This window comes from Nyctereutes procyonoides, unplaced genomic scaffold, assembly GCF_905146905.1.
Source record: "Nyctereutes procyonoides isolate TBG_1078 unplaced genomic scaffold, NYPRO_anot_genome, whole genome shotgun sequence".
NCBI classification, from domain to species: Eukaryota; Metazoa; Chordata; class Mammalia; order Carnivora; family Canidae; genus Nyctereutes; species Nyctereutes procyonoides.
The window spans coordinates 4,962,034-4,986,095 of record NW_026575040.1 but is presented as its reverse complement, the minus strand read 5'-3'; the positions used below and the strand labels follow the sequence as shown (position 1 = coordinate 4,986,095).

Below are 24,062 nucleotides of genomic sequence, written 5' to 3'. Positions count from 1 at the left end.
ATTACACTAGGCAAAATAAGACAAATACCACAGGATTTCATTCATATGTGTAATTTAAGAAATAAAACAGATAAATAAAGGGGAAAAAGAAAAAAGAGGGAGGAGAGGGAAACCATAAGAGACTATTAACTACAGAGAATAAGTTGAGGGTTGATGGAGGGAGATGGGTGTGGTATGGGCTGAATGGATTATGGGTATTAAGGAGGGCACTTGTGATGAGCACTGGGTGTTCTGTGTAAGTGATGAATCACTAATTTCTACTCCTGAAATCAATATTACACGATACGTTAGCTAACCAAAATTTAAATAAAAGCTTGAAACAAAAACCCAAACCTATAAGACTAAAGAGACAGTGAAGGAAAAAAGAAAATAGAAATGAAAAGATAAGATGTTTGATAATGAAAGTGGTATCCCTTTTCTCTACATAAAAATCTTTCATGATAATAATGTAATTACAAACCACTTAACATAAATTTTCTTTGTGCTTTGTGGTTTAAAACAATATTTACCACTACCAGAAACCACATATGCTGTGCATTACATTTTCTTAGGTAGCAGAAATAATAACCTCGTATTTTGTTTTGTTTTGTTTTGTGAACTAGAGAATTATGAGAATAAACAGCTCTTTCTCAGTTTTTTAAATTCTGGAATTCATCAAGAAGGTTACAAATGATAGGATTCCTTCTTTGGAAGGGTAAAAGAGAAAGGAACAGTAATATTTTTCTTCTTTTAGTAAATTCAATAAATATTTTTGGAATGCCATCTTAGTATATATAAACTACATAGATCAGAGCAGGCAAATTAGAGCATGGGCCAAATCCTATCCACTGTTTTCATATGGTTTATACAGTTGAAAAAATTAAAAGTGTTCAATGACATGTGAAAAATAATATGAAATTGAAATTTCAGCATCTAAAAATACAATTTTAACTGAAATATAGTCATACTTATTCAATTACATATCGTCTATAGCAGCATTTATGCTACAATAGCACAGCTAAGTAGTTAACAGAGACTAGAGGCCTGCAAGCCTATCTGGACCTTTACAGAAAAACTTGGCTAACTAGTGCTAATGATAATAAGTTAGATAAGCACTAAATAGAAATTATTTAAATTCAAGTAAAAATCAAAATTTGACCTTAATCTGGCTTAAGGATAAATGAAAAGATCTTATGTAAAGATACAATTACTCAATGAAAATTAACATTTATAACTCAGAAGCTTTTCAAAAACTAGAATATGAGATGTATCACAAATATTTACCAGAACCATTAAACCTGCTTAACATCCAGTTTATTTCTAAAATGGATTTAACTGATTACACAAAATTAATCTTATTTATATAGACTGTTTGCATGAGTAATAAAGAAAAAATAATTATGGTATAGGGCACCAATAGAAAAAGGTTTTCAGAATACTCACCTTTGGAAGGCCAGGCTTGGACTTGAAATTTTTGTTTCTCCTATAGAGACATATTACATTTGAAAAATGAGAAATTATTAGAAAAAACTACTGTACAAGTGAATGATTTTAAGAGCTCTACTAAAACACAGATTATATAACCATTTCCAAGATATAGGTCTTCTATATGAAAACACTGACTGATTCAAGTAAGCAGGCACCTTTGGAAATGAAAAATAAGCAAGGAAAAGAGAACAAGAAAAGAGATGTTTGCTCTTTAATATTGGTATAAATAGATTTAAGCCTGGTAATCCGTAATGCAATGCTATATACATTCAAACCTAAAATTTCATTTTCTTTTGGACATTAAAAGGGTTCCACTTTCTTATACCTATAGAAATTTTGTACTTCTTAAAAACTTTATGACTTTCTCCTTTTTGGAAATTAAAAATTGTCTTGTGTTCTTTTTTTTTCTTCCTTATATTTATATCAAACTTTTTTTTAATGGATAAAGAAAGAAAGAAATAATGTCCAAAGTTTATAAACATAAGCTGGGGGGTCAGAAAGATCTGACTGAGCTTGAATCTAAACTCTACCAAAATCTAAATCCTACTAGGGTAGGATTTCTAACTTCTCTAAGTCTTGGTTTCATTAATATGATAATATAAAATAATGTAGAATGTAAAATAATGTAAAATGAGGATGATAATAGCACCAACCTCTTAAAGTTGTTATGAGGGTTAGATGCGTTAATTTGCAATTACTAATTACTAATACTAAGACTTATGTATATTGAACCTATTAGCACTGTTAAGCACAGACTTAAACAGGAATTAAAAAATCCATTTCAGTCATACATTTAGCTAGTGGCCCAAACATATGCTTTGAAATAGTGTCTGAAATATGTGGATACAGGGAGCTAAGAACTTTTTACTAGTCCACCATGCATAGTTCCATCTATGCCTTCACACCAATCCTATAATCAGGAAATGAGGAATGGCAGGCTGGATAAAGTTTATATATCACCATATACAGTCCCAGGAGACTTTACCGCCCAATTTGTTAGGACTGACAAAATTAAAATCCTTCAATTTTAATTAAACTGAGGTTCAAGACTGGGAATCAAAAACGAGCTAACAGTTTTTTCTCTATTTGGATGTAGGGTCTGTCAAAGAGTAATAATAATCTCCAACATCCAACCATGATTCTCCTGGTGAGATGAAAACCAACAAACAAACCACCTGCTTCTTAATCCATTAGATCCACAACTCTGAATACTACTTTTGATTCACTTATTTCATTCAAAATTCCACTCATAAAAATAATGATTCACCATCACCCCTCTTCTTTCTCAGCCAGAAATCTTAAACCAGTCTTAAATAGCAATCCATATTTTTTATCAATACTAACATAAGAATTCCATGGGCTCTCTCCAACAGTTTGCTACTAGCTGAATTAGCAAATATCCCGTCTTTATCAAGCAAGGAGGTGCCACTTGAAAGTCTGCTCTGACGAATCCCAGTTCTTCCATTCCATCCAATATCAAATGTATCTCTGTAAAATTTAAATACAGTATAATTTGCTTTAGTTAACTGAGACATATCTAACATTCTCCAAATTGCTTAAATAAGTAAAATTTAAAACTTTAAAGTCAAAATTTAGGAAAAAAGCAGAAAATGATTTTTATCAGAGATTACCAATCAATCTAGACTAACCTTTTCCTTGATCAGAACAAAGAATTTCAATGGATTCTGGCACATTCAAATACAATGTGCACACAGATGAGCACATAATACAGCTAGTATCTTTAAATCCGTTAAACTATTTACAATCAGTATATAATATTATGCATTATACGTAATGTGATGGTTTTTGTCTTTGTTAGATTTTAGAACTTCCAAATACTCCTGAAAGAATTTACAATCCTAATAGACTGTCCCATTCTATGGACTATTTAATTTCTTCCTCGGAGGTCTTATTCACACACTCACTTACTACACACATATTCACCAACTTACTAAGCATCTTCTATAGGCTGAGCACTATTCTAGCCACTGGAGATAGAGGAGTGAACAAAACAGATAAAATTATCAGTGATCACAATATGAAGAGTTAATAGGGGGCTTTCCAGGTAAAGATAGCAAATTGGCCACATATTTGGATTCCTTCAGAAACCTGCAAAAATGTTAATAAACTAATTTTTTGAAGTAATAAGCACAAGCAAAATATACTAAGAGATAATAGTAACAGTTTTGAAATATGGAAAGCAGATGAATATAGAAAGCAAATTGGCTGTGGGGAAGACTGAGAAGCATCCGTATTTAAAAAACTCCAAAATTGGTGGTACCAAGTATCCTTGAAAATGGTGGCAAAGATGGGTTATGAACAAGAGCATTAGTTTAAAGTCAGTTAAACACAGTTAGAACTCCATGCAGCCAGCTGACCATCCCTCCTCTATCTGTCAGTTCTCTTACTCCACTGGTTCTAAAATGCTGGCAGCTGGGACTATATCCTCCAGGAAGAAAAGTAGAATAAACTTTGTGTGGAATATGAGCATTCCAAAAGGAAAGACCCAAGGATACTGATATATCCTAGACATTGACAATACACCCAATTAATCAGGTTCCAGTTAGCCTTTCAGTATTTCAATAGTGAATATGAACAGTTGATCAAGGTTCAGCAGACATCTGAGGAAAGGCTCTAGCATGAAACAGAGACCAAAACAATCATGACATAAACAACTTTAAGTAAAAAAAGATTTTTTAAAGCTATCAGTAATATTTTTACAGAAAATAGAAAATATTACAACCATAGAATAAGATGCTATGAAAATTTAAAAACTGAGAAACCAGTCACAAAAAGATCCTAAAAATTAAAAATGTAACACCAATGAAAATGCAGTAGGATATATTCATTCATTTAAAATAGTGAACATCAACTAGTGCCAATGTTTTTCTAGCATCTTCACATTACTTAAATTCAAATGGAAGAAAACAAACAATAAACACATAAGAAATACATTGTATGTAAGATAATAGGTGATAAGGAGAAATTTTAAACATAGAAGAAAAATAATGCCAGGATGCTAGTCTCTTTAATAGGGAAGTCAGGAGAGGCCTCATGAGAGGCCTCCATTTAAATAGTGATGTAAAGGAAATAAAAAAACAAATCAAACAGTTATCTGGAAGAAGAACATTCTACTCAGAAGAGTTTAGGACGCAGGAATTTTGTTGAGGAGTCTGAGATATATTAAATAAACCAGCAAGGCTGGAGTGAACAGGAAAAAACGGTAGACCAAGTCAGAGAGGGAAGAGGAAGCCATGTTACATATACCCTCTAAGGAATGTAAGAATTTTTGGCTTTTATGGGAATGAGAATGACAAAGAAGACTTTCAGCAAAACACTGACATGACTCAGCTTTTTATTATGAAAATAATCTCAAAAAAAAAGAAAATAATCTCAAACCATTTTCACACTATATTAAAATAACAATCTGGAAAACTGAGGACTCAAGGACAAAAGGGGGGGGAGATTATTTTAGGAGGCTATTACAGTAATCCATACCAGGGCAACAGCAGTGGAAGGAGTAAGAAATAGTGAGATTCTGGGTATCATTTTACAATACTGCCAATGGAACTTGCTGATGGACTGAATGGAGAATGCATGAGAAATTAAGAAATGGAAATTAAGGATGACTTCAAGATTTTTCACTAGTAACAGATTTAGAGATGAAGTAGGAGATATGATTTCTTATAAAGTAAAACAAAACAAGATGAAAAATCATAACAAAGTAGGTCAAGTAGACTCAAGACCCAACAGAAGAGTTTCTAGATAGATCCTACAAGATTCTGGTACTTAGAAAAGATATCACATACAAAGGCTCAAGAATTAGGAAAAGGGTATCTATAAAAAAACAAACCTATGGTTAATATCACAAAACCATGCTTAATGATAAAAAAAAAAACTTGGAAGATTTCCCATTAATAGCAGGAATAGGACAAGGATGTGAGCTCTAGCCACTCTTATTCAACCCTGTACCGAAACTTCTAGCCAGGGCAATAAGGGAGAAAAAAAAAAAAAAAGGATATCCAAATCGGAAAGAAAAAAGTGAATTTATATTTATTCATGTATGACATGATCTTACAGATAGAAAATTTTAAGGAATCTATTAAAAACTATTAGAACTAGTGAATTAAATAAAGCTTAAAAATTCAATTATTTCTCTATATAATAGCAAAGAACTGATTATGAAAGCAAAAAAAATCATAATAGCATGAAAAATATTTATGAATAAATTTAACAAAAGAAGTATAAGATTTATACACTAAATCTAAAAAAATATTGTTAGAAGAATGAAAGCTATTCCATGACAGTATTCCCCAAATTCATAGATTCAACACAAACTCTAGCAAAACAATAGCTTCATTTTTTGCAGAAAATAACAAGATAATTCTAAAATGCATATGGAAATGCAAAGAACCCAGAATAGCCAAAACGATGTTAAAAGAACAAAGTTGAAAGAATCACAGCTTCTGATTTGTAAACCTGCTACAAAGACAATACGGTACCAGAGTAAAGAAAGACATATATGTCAACAGAATAAAGTTGAGAATCCAGAAATAAACACTTCTTCAATTGACACTTCTGGTCAATTTAGTTCTGATCTAAAGGTATCAAGACAATTCAACAGGGAAAAAACAGTATTTTCAATAAATGATGTGGAGGTGACTGGATATCCACATGCAAAAGAAGGAAGTTGGATCTCTCTCTCAGCACATACAAAATCAACTCAAAATCAATCATAGATAAAAACTTAAAAGCTAAAACCATAAAACCCTTAAAAGAAGAAAACACAGGGAATAAGCCATTGTGACATAGGCTTGGGTAATGATTTCTTAAATACAACAAAAGTATAACAAAAATGAAAAATAGGTAAGTTAGACTTCTTCAAAATTAAAAACTTCACACTTCAAACACCACCATAAGAAAAGTGAAAAGAGGGCAGCCCTGGTGGCTCAGCAGTTTAGCGCCGCCTTCAGCCCAGGGTGTGATCCTGGAGTCCCGGGATCGAGTCCCACATCGGGCTCCCTGCATGGAGCCTGCTTCTCCCTCTGCCTGTGTCTCTGCCTCTCTCTCTCTCTCTGTGTGTCTCTCATGAATAAATAAATAAAATCTTAAAAAAAAAAAAAAGTGAAAAGAGGGATGCCTGAGTGGCTTAGTGGTAGAGCATCTGTCTTTGACTCAGGGCGTGATCTCGGCGTCCTGGAATTGAGTCCCATATCAGGCTCCTCGCAGGGATATAGATATCTATATATAGATATCTATAGATAGATATAGATTAATTAATTCTAAAAAAAAGGAAAGGAAAGTGAAAAGGCAATTCCCAGACTAAAGTAAAATATTTTCAAGTCATATATCTGCTAAGGGACCCAGATCTAGAATATATAAGTAACTCTTAGCAATTCAATAATAAGACAACCCAACTAAAAATACATTACTCAGAAATAAAAGGAAATGAACTACTGATATATTTTTTTCTGATATATTTAATAACCTAATGAATTAAGTACCATGTTTAGTGAAAAGAACTAATCTCAAAGTTAGGAAGGGGATTAGGACATGTCACCCCTAATTATGCTACTTTCACATACGAGAACTAAGAATCAACAGATATAGGAAGAGTCAGTTCTCTCCCTTCTCCGTAAACCGCTAAAAGCAGGGCATAAATTTCCCTTTGTGAAAGTGCCCACCTCTCCCCCACATTAGGAAAAGGACAGCATCTTTTATCACCTGAGATAACAGAGTACGAACTGAGATGAGTTTGCTTAAATAAACCTTACTAAAATAACCCTGATCTTCCATTAGTTTCCCCACATATTCCCTAGTCACTTCCCCACATTTTACCATCCCTTAAAGCCCAAACAAACCCTCTTTCCTTTATAAAAAAGGGTATATAAGCCCCAAGTGTGACACCACTTCTTTGAGTTTCACTTCTCTTCTGTGAATACTCATGCACATAAAATATTAATAAAAATTATGTGTTTTTACTCCTGTTAAGCTTTCGTAAGTTTAAGCCACAGGCCCCCAGCTACTGAACATAAGAAGAGGAAAATATTTTTTTCCGAACAGTTCCATCCTACATGATTCTATTTATATGACATTATCAAAATAACAAAACTAAAAAAATGAAGAACATAGTGGTTGCTACAGGATAGGATAGGGACAGGGGATGAGAGGGATAAATACAAATAGGTAGCATGAATGAATTCTTTTGTGATGATGAAAGAGTTCTGCATCTTGACTGTGGCATTTATGTTACACAAATGTATACATGGGGTACAGCTGCAAAAATCTATACGTAGAAACACTTGCAGACTTCTAAAAATGGTGAAAACTGCAGTCTAGTTAATATTAATGTGACAATGTAAATTTCCTGGGTTTGATGATGTACTATCACTATATAAGATGTCACTTAGGGAAACTAAGTGAAAAGTAGGTACACAGGACTTTATAAACTATTTTCCTTTGTACTATTTTTGAAACTTCCTGCTTTTGAAAAATGGAATGTAACCTTAAAATATTTTTCCATTCATTCTTTTTTAAACTATAATACTTTTTCGATAGCCTGGACAGTATCTTTATAATTTTATAGTAACTTTCTTCTGTCTTTCTGGTCAAGCTTTTAATTAAGAAGTACAGAAGAGGGAACCCTGGGTGGCGCAGCGGTTTAGCGCCTGCCTTTGGCCCGGGGCGCGGTCCTGGAGACTCGGGATCGAGTCCCGCGTCGGGTTCCCGGTGCATGGAGCCTGCTTCTCCCTCTGCCTATGTCTCTGCCTCTCTCTCTCTCTGTGTGACTATCATAAATAAATAAAAATTAAAAAAAAAAAAGAAGTACAGAAGATAAAAAATAAACATGCAAAAACTTAACTACAAAAATTTTCAGCAATATAAAAAAGTTAGAAGACAACCTAAATAACTAGTAATTGGAAATAGGTGAAATAAATTATGTTACAATCATCCACTGAAAGTCTATGAGGTTTAAAAAAAAAAAAAACGTCTATGAGGTCATAAAAATGTTGTAGAGGCACCTGGCTAGCTCAGCTGACTGAGCATCTGACTCTTGATTTTGGCTCAGGGTCAAGAGATGGGAGTTCTATGTTGGGCTCTGTGCTGAGTGGAGAGTCTGCTTGAGATTCTTTCCCTCTCCCCTTCCCCCTGCTCTTTCTCTCTCTCCCTCAAATAAATGAATCTTTAAAAAAATCATATTGTAGGATATTTAGTTGCAAAAAATATGTTAACATATTATTAAATTTAAATACAATATTGTTTATGGTTTTAAGACAATATTTATATACATACATGGAAAGAAGAATACATGCCCCCCTAAATGTTTCATGAGCAAAGGAAATCCTTATTCAAAGAAGATATATAAATCACCAAAGGTATGTGAATCACCAAAGAAGTGCAAATAATCAATAAGCACATGAAAAGATGCAGCACATCTGTAGGTACTGGGGAAATCCATATCAAAACCACAACGGAAAAAAAAAACAAAAACACAAAAACCACAAGGTACTACTTCACATCCATTATTAATGTAACTAAAATCAAAAGGATAGTCAATAACAGATATTGGCAAAAGAGAAAATGGAACCCTTATCTTCTATCAGTGGGAATGTAAAATGTCACAGCCACTTTGAAAAATTGTTTGGAAATTTCTCAAAATGCTAAACAAAACACAGAGATTTGACCCAGGAATTTCATTCCTAAATACAGTCAAAAGAATCAAAAACAGGTCCACACCAACACTTGTATGTGAATGTTCAGAGCAGATTATTTTTAATAGCCAAAAGGGGAAAACTTGAGTCTTCGTCAACTGATAATGCATAAAAAAAATGGACATACAATGGAATGTCCTTCAGCTACAAAAAAGAATTAAGTACTGGTAAATGCTACAATGTGGATTACCCTTGAAAACATTATGCTCGGGGATCCCTGGGTGGCTCAGCGGTTTAGCTTCTGCCTTGGGCTCAGGGCATGTGAGTCCCGCACTGGGCTCCCTGCATGGAACCTGCTTCTCCCTCTGCCTGTGTCTCTGCCTCTCTCTCTCTCTATCTCTCATGAGTGAATAAATAAAATCTTAAAAAAAGAAAAAAAGAAAGAAAAGAAAACATTATGCTCAGGGAAAGAAGTATCACACAAAAGGCCACATATTATAAGACTTTATTAATACTAAATTCCAGAATAGGTACATCTATAGAGATAAAAATTGGCAAGAATATGAGAAATGGAGAGAAAATAATAAGTAGGAAGTTTCTTTTTGGAGTGATTAAAATGCTATTCGATTTTGGGATGATTAGCCAACTCTTAAATACACCAAACCTCACTAAACTATGTATTTTAAATGACTGAAACTCTGTGGGATGTAAATTGTTATCTCAATAAAGCTATTTAAAACAAGGGCTCAGGGCAGCCTGGGTGGCTCAGCAGTTTAGCGCAGCCTTCAGCCCAGGGTGTGATCCTGGAGAAGGGATCGAGTCCCATGTCAGGCTCCTTGCATGGAGCCTGCTTCTCCCTCTGCCTGTGTCTCTGCCTCTCTCTCTCTCTCTCTCTCTCTCTCTCTCTCTCATGAATAAATAAAATCTTTTTTAAAAATAAATAAAACAAGGCCTAGAAATCAGCAAGCTAGAACTAAAATGCAATGTAGCAATGTCAAAATTCTGAAGAAAAATTTTTCTGACCAAGAGTTCTATACACAGGCAAATTATCAATGTGTGAGGTCAGAACAAAAACCATGTTTAGTTATGGAGGAACCAAAATATTTTCCTCTCATACATATTTTCTCATGGAGCTATAGAGGATATGCTCCATAACAGTTTACAAAGTAGACATAAAAGAAGAAATGGTAGAAAAAAGTTGATGCAAAAAGAATGACAAAAACCATATCTAATACAAAGGTAAAGGAAGGTATCAATGTAACAAACCCAGGCTAGTACAGATCAAAAAATGCTAGGAGAGATTTGTACGGGAAAATAAAACTAATTCAAGGGGCATTTGTTTAAATCAGAGGAAATTTAGTCAACTGACAAAAAAGCTTGTGGTTGAAATGGTGATAAACATCAGAAAATCTCAGAGGAAAATCTGGCTGCATGATCTGGGACTACGGAACGATTTTTAAAATAAGCTGTGAAATGGACAAATCAGAGACAAAACTATGTTTACGTTCAATTTAAGAGTTTTTTGTTCACCAAAGGGCACCAAGAAACAAAGTATAATGATAAGCTACAAACTGGGAGAACATATTTGAAACACAACTGAAATAGAACCAGTACATAAAATTTATAAAGAATACTTTTTAAAAAGAAATATGGACAAACAAACATTTCAAAATATAAATAATAAGATACCATTTTGTAACCACCAGATTATCCAGAGTTGAGAAGTCTGATAATCAGTTGTGCTGGCAAGGAATGAAACAAAGGGAACTTTGAGCTGCCATCGTTACTGTACATTAATACAACTACCTTGGAAAACAATTTGAGATTATCTTATAAAACTAACATGCAGGGACACGTGGGTGGCTCAGCAGTTAACCGTCTGCCTTCAGCTCAGGGCATGATCCTGGGGTCCCGGGATCGAATCCCACATCGGGTTCCCTGCATGGAGCCTGCTTCTCCCTCTGCCTGTTTCTCTGCCTCCTCTCTCTGTGTCTCTCATGAATAAATAAATAAGATCTTTAAAAAAAAATGCACATATCCTACTGAACTAACAGCTCTACTACTAAGTACATATCCCAGAGATGTAATAATAGGTGAACCAGAAGATTGGTATGAACATGTTTAAAATAGCAGCATTTGGGCAGCCCGAGTGGCTCAGGGGTTTAGCGCCTCCTTTGGCCCAGGGCCCGATTCTAGACAACCCGGGATCGAATCCTGTGTCGGGCTCCCTGCACGGGGCCTGCTTCTCCCTCTGCCTGTGTCTCTGCCTCTCTATCTCCCTCTGTGTCTCTCATGAATAAATAAATAAAATCTTTAAAAAAATAAAAATAAAGTAGCACCATTTATAATAGTAAAAGAACCACCCATATATCCACTGATGGACAAATCAATTATAGTATATTAATGCCATACAATCATTTTATTGTGATAAAAAAAATACATAATGGGGCACCTGGGTGGCCCTGTTGGTTAAGTATCTGACTTTGGCTCAGGTCAGGATCTCCGGGTCCTGGAATTGAGCTCTGAGTTGGCTCCGCGCTTAGCAGGAGTCTGCTTGTCCCTCTGTCCCTTCCCCTGCTTGTGCTCCCTCTCTCTCTCAAATAAATAAAATCTAAAAAAGAAAAAACTGTAACATAAAACTTACCATTTTTTCTTCTTTACTGAGAAATAACTGACACATAACATTTGATCAATTTCAGGTATGCAATATAACAACTGAATATTTATATATACAGCAAAATGAGTATCAGAATAAGTATAGTTAATATTTATCACCACACCCAGTTACAAATATTTTTCTGTGATGAGAACTTTTAAGATCTACTCTCATAGCAACTTTCAAATATACAATTCAGTATCATTTAACTGTGGTCACTATACTACCCATTATTTTCCCAGAACTTATTTATAACTGGGAATTTGCATCTTTGACCACTGTCACCTATTTTGCCCACATCTTATCCTAGCCTTGAGCAACCACCAATCCGTTCTCTGTCCATTTTAATATTTTCAATGTATACTGAGTAAACTGGTATTGAGTACATTCACATTGCTCTGTACCCAGCACCAGTATCCATCTCCAGTTTTAACCCAATTGAAAATTCGTATCTATTAAACCATAATTCCCCACCCCCCATAACATGTAATATTATACAGCAACTAAAAAGAATAAACTACAATGCAAGAAGTTGGATAAATCTTAAGTGAATAGTTGAAGAGAAAAGAAGTCATAGAAGACAGCATACGATGTACCATGTACCAGTATTTCTGTAAAATTCAAAAACTAGCAAAGCCAAACAAATTATTGCTTAGAAAACATACATTTACTGTAAAACATTTTTAAGAGCACAGTAACGATAAACAGAAAATTCTGGATAGTAGTCACCTGAGGGAAGAGGGAAAGGGAGTGATTAGAAAGTAATATAAAGGTGATTGCAGTAATACTAATAATCTTCTGGTTCTGAACTTGGGTGGTAGGTTCATTTTGTTGGTATGCTTCCTAATGTACATAGGTATTTTTATATTCTATCAAATGCTACATAAATGTATAAAGACTGAAAAGGAGCTTCCCATTAAATATGTATATTAAACTTATTATGTACCATTTCACATTCCTCAGTCTTACCTCTTACTATAGGTTAATGCTGCTGCAAACAGTGTGACTGTGACTAGTTACATGCACATTTAGTCCAATTTCAAACTTTGTTACAGTATTTATAAGAGCTTCAAGAAACAAAAAAATTTAGGCCTGATTTTCTTCATATTTTTAAGCCACAAAAGTATAAGAATTATTTCTTCTATACTTCCTTGAAAACATAAACCAAAATTACTTACTGTTGGTTTTTTTCATTTAGAGTATTCATGCCCTGGAGATCAGAAAGAGGTGTTCTGGGATTTTTCCGGGCTATACCTAATATATAAAAAGCAGACATTTTCAAATCAATGCTAAAAGAAACTAAACATGAAACAATTTTTCTAAGGACAAATAGAATTAATGTATTTCAACAGTAAATATTTTCTAAGCATATCAAAAATACCTAAATAATATGAACCAAGTGACATGATTATTACTTACTAATTTGACTTAGGCAACAATGAACCCAACTAGGGAATTAAATAATAAATTATATTTCTTCTCTCATTTATTTTTTTTTCTAGAAAATAGAAAGTGTTGGGATCTTCTCTCATTTAATTTTTTTTAAATTTTTATTTATTTATGATAGTCACAGAGAGAGAGAGAGAGAGAGGCAGAGACACAGGCAGTGGGAGAAGCAGGCTCCATGCACCGGGAGCCCGATGTGGGATTCGATCCCGGGTCTCCAGGATCGCGCCCTGGGCCAAAGGCAGGCGCCAAACCGCTGCGCCACCCAGGGATCCCCTCTTCTCTCATTTAAATATTAACAGAAAATGAAGGATAACTAGGGTGAAGGTCTAGAAATGTATAAGCTCATTATTTTAAATAATGATTCAAAGAATTCCTAATGATTCCTTTGCATCATTTTTCAGTAATAGTTATACTGCTGACATGAGCTATAGATTTCAGAGGTCAATTAATATTACATATAGACACTGAGAATCAAAAACAACAAATTATGTCCTATTAAGCATTACCAGTATTTTTTAAGTTATAATTTACTTTAAATCGTATGATAAACACTGAAGCTCTCTATACACATAAGGCCATGAATTTTCATAACACACACATAAAAACGTTTAATATAGGTAAGACACACTGGAAAGGAAGTGAAAGTATTCAAGATAACAATATTGTAGGTAGGAAATCCTAAGTTACCCATAAAAAAACTAGTAGGACTAATAAAAGAGTTCAGTACAATTATAAGATATAAGATCAATATTTAAAAACCAATTGTATTTCTATTCAATAGTAATAATCAGAAAAGAAAATCAGAAACAATTCCATTAATAACATCAAAATAATACAAAAAGAATAAACTTTAAAAAGTATAAAATGTTTACACTGAAAATTACAAAACATCATTAAAAGAAACCTAAATAAATGGAATGACATCCATACTTATGAATTGGAAAACTTAATTACTGTTAAGATAGTGATGCTCTCTAAATTTATCTATATATCCATGCAACCTCTATTAAAATTCCAGCATTGATTTTTTACAGAAATGAATAAACTCATCCTAAAATTAATATGGCAATGCAGAGAACCCAGAATAGCCCTAACAGTATTGAAAAAGAACACGTTGGAGGACTCACGCTTCCTGAATTTGAAACATTCCTGAATTTGAAACATATTACAAAGATAGAGTAATTGAGACAGTATGGTACTCTCATAAAGAAAGACAAATCAATGGAAAGGAATTCAGAATACTGAATAGACCTTTACATTTATGATCTAATGAATTTTGACAAAGATGTCAAGACAATGCAATGAACAATGGAACAGAACAGAGAATCCAGAAGTGGACTCTCAACTTTATGGTCAACTAATATTCGACAAAGGAGGAAAGACTATCCACTGGAAAAAGAACAGTCTCTTCAATAAATGGTGCTGGGAAAATTGGACAGCCACATGCAGAAGAATGAAACTAGACCATTCTCTTACACCATACACAAAGATAAACTCAAAATGGATGAAAGATCTAAATGTGAGACAAAATTCCATCAGACCTAGAGAAGAACACAGGCAACATCCTTTTTAAACTTGGCCACAGCAACTTCTTGCAAGATACATTAATGAAGGCAAGAGAAACAAAAACAAAAATGAACTATTGGGACTTCATCAAGATAAGAAGCTTTTGTACAGCAAAAGAAACAGTCAACAAAACTAAAAAACAACCTACAGAATGGGAGAAGATATTTGCAAATGACATATCAGATAAAGGGCTAGTATCCAAGATCTATAAAGAACTTATTCAACTCAACAGCAAAGAAACAAACAATCCAATCATGAAATGAGCAAAAGACATGAACAGAAATCTCAGAGAGGAAGACATAGACATGGCCAACAAGCACATGAGAAAATGCTCCGCATCACTTGCCATCAGGGAAATACAAATCAAAACCACAATGAGATCCCACCTCACACCAGTGAGAATGGGGAAAATTAACAAGGCAGAAAACAACGAATGTTGGAGAGGATGTGGAGAAAGGGGAACCCTCTTGCACTGTTGGTGGGAATGTGAACTGGTGCAGACACTCTGGAAAACTGTGCAGAGTTTCCTCAAAGAGTTAAAAATAGATCTGCCCTACGACCCAGCAATTGCACTGCTGGGGATTTACCCCAAAGATACGGATCCAATGAAACGCCAGGACACCTGCACCCCGATGTTTAGAGCAGCAATGTCCGTCCACAATAGCCAAACTGTGGAAGGAGCCTCGGTGTCCATCGAAAGATGAATGGATAAAGAAGATGTGGTTTATGTATACAATGGAATACTACTCAGCCATTAGAAACGACAAATACCCACCATTTGCTTCGACATGGATGGAACTGGAGGGTATTATGCTGAGTGAAATAAGTCAATTGGAGAAGGACAAACATTATATGGTCTCATTCATTTGGGGAATATAAAAAATAGTGAAAGGGAATAAAGGGGAAAGGAGAAAAACGAGTGGGAAATATCAGAAAAGGAGACAGAACATGAGAGACTCCTAACTCTGGGAAACGAACTAGGGGGTGGTGGAAGGGGAGGTGGGCGGGGGCTGGGGGGTGACTGGGTGACGGGCACTGAGGGGGGCACTTGATGGGATGAGCACTGGGTGATATGCTATATGTTGGCAAATTGAACTCCAATAAAAAAAAAAGACAATGCAATGAGAAAAGAATAATCTTTTCAACTAATGGTGCTGGAAAAACTAGATATATCCCCATTTAAAAGAATGAAATTGGACCAAAAATCAAAGTAAGTGCTGAATTTATAAAATTCTCAAAAGAAAATATAGGAGTAAATCTTTATGACATTGAATTAGGCAATAAAATTACTTAGATATGTTACCAAAAGCATAAGCAACCAAAAAAAATGTATAAAGTGGACATTCTCAAAATTTAAAACTACTGTGCTTCAAAGGACAACAGATCAAGAAAGTAAAAAGACAACCCACAGAATGATAAAAAAAGGTTTGTTACTCACTATCTGATAAGAAACTTGAATCCAGACAATAAAAAGAACTCTTATAACTGAATAATAAAGACAACCCAATTTAAAAATGAACAAAGGATATGAATAGATATTTTTCCAAAGAAGATATGCAAATCGTTAGTAAGTTTATGAAATGATGCTTAACATAATTAGTCATCAAAGGAATGAAAATCAAAGCTATAATAAGATACCACTTTATCCCCACCAGGATGGCTATAATCAGAAAGACAGATAAAAGTGTTGCCACAGACAAGAAAAAAAATTGAAACCTTTTGTACACTGCTGCAATGTGAAGCAATACAGTCATTTTGGAAAGTACTCTGGCATATTATCAAAAAAGTAAACCCAGTAATTCCACTCCTAATTAAATTCCCAGGAGAATTTCCAGTAAACTGTTACTGAAAATATCTTATGATCAACTAATTCAGTTAGAACTTTATTTTCTTATATACTGAATTCATTGTTTTTGTTTTATTTAATCAGTTCCTTAGTTATGAGCACCAATTATCCCTATGACAAATTATCATTTTCTATCCTTCATATCTATTCTTTTCTTCTGTGTATTGAAACAAAATCATCTCAGACCTCTCATCAATATTAGCAATTCAATTTTCAGCTATTTTCCACTATATTTTGAGGTCATACAAAATGTAGTTTTATGCTTCTATAGTTCTATACCTCTTTTCAAAATCATTCTAATATTTTATTGTCTTGAATTTGTGCTCCTGCTATACTGGATTCAAATTCTTAAATTCTTCTATACTATAAAGTACTCACGGGAAATTTTCTTCTCCTTGGGAGTATTTTCCCTGCAAGCACAACAGGGTGTTTCTTTGAGGGTGGTTCTTTTATGCATATTATCTGACCTCCTTATTTCCTTCTGTGTGATTTTCAACATCAATTATTAAATATTTTAAATATTCAGAGGACATAAGGAATAATAAATATGCTGAATGTTAGCAACTGATCACTCAGAAAATGAAGGCCTGAGCACTTTCTCCTGATCTCATTCCAACAGCTTCAAATTCCATCATGCCCCACTTGCTAGGATGAGCATTTAAAAACCTTTTAACTAAATACATACATACATACATACCTTTAAAATAGTCATCATAATGTTCAATGACTTAAAGTAGAAGATGGTCTTACGAGTTAACAACAAAACTTAAAGGAAAACAGGAACTGTAAAAAGGAACCAAATGGATATTCTGGAACTAAAACTGAAATAGAATTCATTCTACGGACGCCTGGGTGGCTCAGTGGTTGAGCTTCTGCCTTCAGCTCAGGGTGTGATCACAGAGTCCGGGATCGAGTCCCACCATCAGGCTCCCTGAGAGGAGCCTGCTTCTCCCTCTGCCTAGGTCTCTGCCTTCTCTCTGTCCCTCATGAATAAATAAGTAAAATCTTTAAAAAAATTCATTCTATATTCATTCTATGGATTTAAAAGAAGACTTTGAACAGCACAATGAACTTGAAATCAATAAATAAAAATTATCTAATCTGAAGAATGAAAGAACAAAAATAAGAGAAAAATGAGCAGAGTATGAGGAATCTGAGACAGATCAAATATTCTAAAAACATTTAACTGACATCTAGAAATAAAAGAAACTGCAACAGAAAAAGTTTCTGAAACAATGTCAGCCAAAAATTTCCTAAATTTGATGAAAGACAACTGAAGCACGGGTCAAAAGGTACAGCAAATCCCAAAAAGGATAAATATAAATCATATCTAGGATCATAAATTACTGAAAACCAAAAAACAACGAGAAAATGTCTAGCAGCCAGAGGAAAAAAGGTACACTAGATATGAAAGAAGTATAATGGGATTACATCTGAGTTTATCATCACAAATAATGTAAGTCAAAAGAAAATAAAATATCTGTAAAGTACCAAAATTTGATAGTTCCTAATGACATTAAACATGTCTACTTTATGACATTATAACCAACCATAAGTTTTACCTGAGGAATGAAAACATATGTACACAAAATGACATGAACAAAAACGTTTATAGCGGGGCTTCTCGCAATAGCTGAAAGCAGTACATTTAACCCTTATATCCATCAAGAAACAAATGATAAACACAAAGTTGTACACACAACTGTTTTTATATACATAATAACTCAGCAACAAACTAATTGTATATGAAACAACATAACATGGGTGTATTTATCATATTGCCTAAGAGAATCAGAACACAAAAGAATACATACTGTATGATTCCATTTCTGTAAAATTTTTAGAAAAGGCAAAACTAATTTATAGTAATAGAAATCTTAAGAGTTGCCTATAGGAAGTGGAAAAACATTTAAGAGAACAAGAATCAATTTTCTGATACAGCTGTATTTTAATATTTTATTTTGAATCTTTTGTGTTCATATGATTTAGGATTTTCTCTTATAAACATCTTACAACTAAGTTTTCTTTTTCTTAATTGCATAACTTGTTATTTAACTATTTCATTTGGTTCATTTTAATTTACTGGTATTACTGTTGTTCTTCGTTTTTCTTATTTTATGCCTTGTATCTCCCTAATTATTATATGCTTTTATCCAGACCTCTACTGAATTATTTCCTTTATATTTTGGTTTCTTTTGTTTTGGAAGTCATATATACTCTCTTCTTTGATTATCCTTGAATTTTTAACATATCCACGAATTCTAAATGGAATTCTCTTCCGTTTTGCTAAAGAGTACAAGAACCTCTGAATGCTTCGATTCTAGTTTTCCCCTTCCCATCTCAAATGTCGTTACCCAGTACTTATATTCACCTTTTTTTCCCCTATTAATCAAGCAAATTAAGTTTTACTACTAAGCTTTACAAAGTAATTGTTTATTTAGATACATAGAACATATTTATCATTCTTTATCAGATCTCAACACTTTCCAGTGAGTTCAGGTTTTGTCTTTCTCAACTCTTTTAATAAGTTCTATCAGTGTAGATCTGTTTAGATTACTACCTAACTCTATTTATTTTCACCTTTGCCTGGTATAACTTTGTCCATCCTTTTACTTTCATCATTTTGAGAATCTTGTAGATATGGGATGCCTGGGTGGCTCAGAGAAATGTTTTCTCCCTCGGCCCATGTCAGGATAGAGCCTGATGGTGGGTTCCCTGCTCAGCAGGGAGCTGCTTCTTCCTCTCTTCCCCACTCCTGCTCTCTATCTATCTCTTTCTGAAATAAAGTCTTCTAAAAAAAATCATGTAGATACTACTTAACTGAACTTCTTGAAAAATTCATTTGGAGAATTTAATTGATGAGGTTAATCTATTTTTATTAATTTTAAATAGCAGTACTTATTTCTTATATTTTCATATTTTTCATTTATTTTAGTCTTAAACTCATTTTTTCCTTTCTTAGTTTTCATTTGTTAAAGGCTTCCTAAGCCACTTTAAAAGATAAAAGTGATTATATTTTTGTTATTATTATGGTTGTCTATCAGACACACACAATCATATTTATTTACCCAAATTGATTGACTTTGACAAATATCTATATTCTACCAATTCAAGAGAAATATAGCTCCCTGCCTTTCCTGTAGGCCTCACCAAAATAACATTCTATTTATTTCTCCCATTTGTTTCTCCCATTTTCAAACATGAATTCTGATCATATACCATTTTATTTTTATTTTTGATAGTCTTAATTCCATGCAAAATAGTCTCTTCTATATATATTTGTCTGTGACTTTTGTCAGGCTTCATGATATGTAATTATTTTTACTGTGGTAAACCTTACATATAGAATACATGCATTTGAAGTATACAGTTGCGTAAGTTTTGATAATACTACTACCAAAAGAAGATACAGAATATTTGCATCATCTCCCAAGAGTTCCCTTGTGCCTTTTCTTTGAAAACCCACCACACACCCTCCTGGATCATGGCAACCACTAATCTGATACCCACATAGAGTGGTTTGCATTTTCTAGAATTTGATATAAATGGGAAATAAAACAGTATGTCCTCTTTTATGTAAGGTTTCATTCAGCATATTATTTTAACAATTGATCTATAAAAGTATCTGTGTGAACATATGTTTTCATTTCTCTCAGGTAAATATCTGGGATTGGTATTAATGGAACTGGAAAGTATATGCTTACCTTTATTTTAAAAAACCTGACAAACTCTTTCCCACAATAATTGTACTGTTTTACATTGCAGTAGAGTATATAAGCATTCTAGTTGCTCCACATCCTCATCATGAGTTAGTACTGTCAATACTCTTTAAGTATTGTCAACTTGTTAAAATCCAGCTGTGATAGAGGTTGTTACTTTGGCCTCATTGTGATATTTTGCACTTCCCTAATGACTAATGAAACTGATCATCTGTCACAAACCTATGGATCATTCCTATATCTTATTTTTGAAGCACATGTTCAAGTCTTTAGACTATTTTTAACTGAACTGCTTAATTTTATTAACTACAGGGTTCTTAAAATATTGTTTTCAAGTCCATTATCAGTCATCAGTATTATAAATTATTACACAAATATTGTTTCCCAGGGTGTGGTATGCTTTTAGTTTTCTGAGCAAGATCTTTTTTAAAGTAGAAATTTTCAATTTTGGTGAACTCCATTTTACCCTTTTTCTTTTTTTAAATAGTTTATGCTCTTAAGTCCCATCTAAGAAATTTTTGCAAAGATTTTCTCTCAGGTTTTCTTCTACAAACTTAATATTTTACTCTTTATGATGAGCTATATGACCCACTTCAAGTTCAATCTTACTCAGAATATAGGGTAAAGGTCAAAGTTCTCTTTTTCTTTTTAGATTTTTTAATTTATTTATGAGAGAGAGAGAGCGAGAGCATGTGCACGTACATGTGCACAAGCAAGGAGAACAGCAGGCAGAGAGAGAAATGGGTTCCCTGCCAAGCAAGAAGCCCAATGCAGGAGTCAATCCCAGGACCCTGGGATCATGACCTGAGCCTAAGACAGATGTTTAACCAACTGTGCCACCCAGGCATCCTAAGTCCTCTTGTTATATAAGGCTACCTAACTGTCCCAATGTCACTTGTTTAAAAGACCATGCTCAACCCTACTCGATTATCTCAGTACTTATGTAGAAAGTCAACTGACCTATATGTGTAGATCTTTTCCTGCATTTTTATTTGGTTTTATTGATCTCTTGATCTTTACACTAACAGAGCAATGTCATGATTATTTTAGTCTTGAAATCATATAGAATAAGTTCTCCAGCTTTGTCATTCTTTTTCAAAATTGTTTTGTCATCCTAGGTATTCTATATTTCTATATAAATCTTAGTTATTAGCTTGTGAATTTCTACTAAAAATCTGCTGTGATATTCACTGGAATTGCACTCAATCTATAGATCTAATTGGAGGAGAACATCTCAGCAATACAAAAACATGTATTGGAAAAAAAGAAAAAGAAAACATGTATCTCTCTTCATTTATTTAGGTATTTTTCAATTCCTTGTAGTTGTGTACAGGTCTAACACATATTTCATAAAGTTATCCCTAAGTGAGGTGCTTGGGTGGCTCAGTTGGTTAAGTATGTGACTTCTGATTTCAGCTCAGGTCATGATCACAGAGTTGTGAAATGGAGCCTCTCACTGGGCTCTGTGCTGGGTGTGGAGCCTGCTTAAGATGCTCTATCTTTCAATTAATTAATTAATTAATTAATTAAACTCATCCTTTAGTAGTTCATGTTTTAGTATGTTACATTATTACCCATTGCATATTAAAGCACTTCAAAACCTAGCACTTAAAAATAACAGTTATAATCAGAGTTTCTAACAAAACCGGTTTCAAGAACTGCTTAGCTGGGTGGTTCAGATAGGGTATCTTCATGAAGTTATAGTCAATCTGTTAGCCAAAGCTGTGGTCACCTGAAGACTGAAATGGAATTGAAAGATTTGCTTCCAAGGTCACTCACATAATTAGTGGCAAGGATCAGTTCCTAACTGTAGACTGCAGGCTTCAGGGAGCTTTCTCACAGGGCTACTCACAAATGGCAGCTTGCTTCTCCCTGAAACAGTGATCTGAGAGCTAGCAAGTGAGAAATTACTTAAGGTGGAAACTGTAGTCTTTCATAACTTAATTTTGGAACTGACATACTATCACTTCTGTCTTATACACAGACCAAGATGGGTAAAATGCAAGAGATTACACAAAGTTGTGAATATCAAAATATGAGGTTAACTGGAGACTATCGAGGAGGCTGACTGCCAAAGATGTATAAATGAAATTCATAGATTTCATTTTCCACATGTCCATGGCTAAAATATAGTTTTTGTGAATTTACCTGGTATCCTGTGAGATTGTTGAAATTTATTTTCTATATCAAAGAGCATATTTTAAACTCCTTAGCACTTTCTATATAGATGAACATTTGTCTACATCTTCCTTTTCAATCTATGTACCTTTTATTTCTTTTTGTTGCCTTATACCACTGTGTATGACTTTCAGTAGAGTGTTAAATCTGAGTGGCAAAAGCAGGTATCTTTGCCTTGTCTCAATGTCAGAGAAGCAGTATTCAATCTTTCATCATTGAGTATGAAGAATGCTATAGGATTTTCATGCATATTCTTTATAAAACGGAGATTGCCTTCTATCTCTAGGCTCCTATAAGTTTTTAAATAGGAATGAAGAATTATGACGAAATCTTTTTATCAACTGAGATGTCATATGCTTTTTCTTTTTTAGATGGATAATAGAGTGAGTTATATTGATTGATTTTCTATTATCAAACCAATCTTTCCTGGAATAAACTCCACTGGATTTCATGTCTTCTCCTTTAATATATTGGTGAATTTAGTTAGCCCTTATTTTGTTAAGGCTTTTTATGTCTATTATTGTGAGGTATGTTGGTCTTTAGTTTTTTTGTAATGTTTTTGTCTGACTCTGGTATTAAGAGTATACTGGCCTCAAGATATGATTTGCATAGGGTACCTTGCTCCTATATTTTCTGAAGGAGTTGAAGAGAACTGGCATTATTCTTTCCTTAAATGCTCCTTAAATAAAATTTACTTTTAAAGCTATCTGGGTCTGGGCATTTCTTGTATGGGGTAAGACTTTACTTTTGAATCTGTTATTGTTAATAGATATAGGAGTGACCAAATTTTCTATTTTTCCTTGGGCCAACTTAGTTTGAAATTCAAGGAATTTGTCCATTTCATCTAAGCTTTTAATTTACTGACACAAGTGTTCATAATCTTTTGATGTCTATCTTGTTCATTCCAGTTAACAGTATTTGTGCCTTCTCTCATATTTCTTGATCAGAAGGACAGGACTACACTAATACAGCAGCCACTAGCCACATGTGGCTCTCAATTTGATCTGACTGAATCAGATTAAAACTTCAGTTTTCAAATTTTCAGTAACTTTCAGGTGCTTAACAGCCATATGTTGCTAATGGCTACAGTTTTAGAGAGCATAGCTGGAGAACATTTTTATCTTCACAGAAGGCTCTATTGGACAGAACTAGAGCTTTATCAATTTCATTGCTCTTTTGAAAAATCAGGTTTTTGTTTTCACTGGTCTCTACTGTTAATCTGCTTTGTATTTGCATATTGTAGCTCCTCATTTCTCTTTACTTATTTTGGGTCTAAAATGCTCTTCTTACAGTTTCATAAGGTAAAAGCAATCATTTTGACTTCTTCTAATATAAGGATTTAAAGCCATCAATCTTCAGGCAGCCCGGGTGGCTCAGCGGTTTAGCGCCGCCTTCAGCCCAGGGCCTGATCCTGGAGATCCAGGATCAAGTCCCACGTCAGGCTTCCTGCATGGAGCCTGCTTCTCCCTCTGCCTGTGTCTGTCTCTCTCTCTCTCTCTCTCTCTGTTTCTCATGAATAAATAAATAAA

The 24,062-nt window shown here is 33.9% G+C and overlaps 1 protein-coding gene across 8 annotated transcripts in view; it reads right to left on the bottom strand.

The window, feature by feature from the left end:
• MYO9A (myosin IXA) overlaps positions 1-24,062 on the bottom strand; it is a 291,269-nt gene that overhangs the window by 115,831 nt on the left and 151,376 nt on the right. For all 8 annotated transcript variants that reach the window (XM_055319695.1, XM_055319702.1, XM_055319694.1 and 5 more), the window contains 3 exons: positions 12,954-13,029; positions 2,812-2,955; positions 1,423-1,462 (listed from right to left, as the gene is read on the bottom strand). In XM_055319695.1, the coding sequence (XP_055175670.1) occupies positions 1,423-1,462; positions 2,812-2,955; positions 12,954-13,029 (260 nt within the window). The remainder of the gene's footprint in view (positions 1-1,422; positions 1,463-2,811; positions 2,956-12,953; positions 13,030-24,062) is intronic.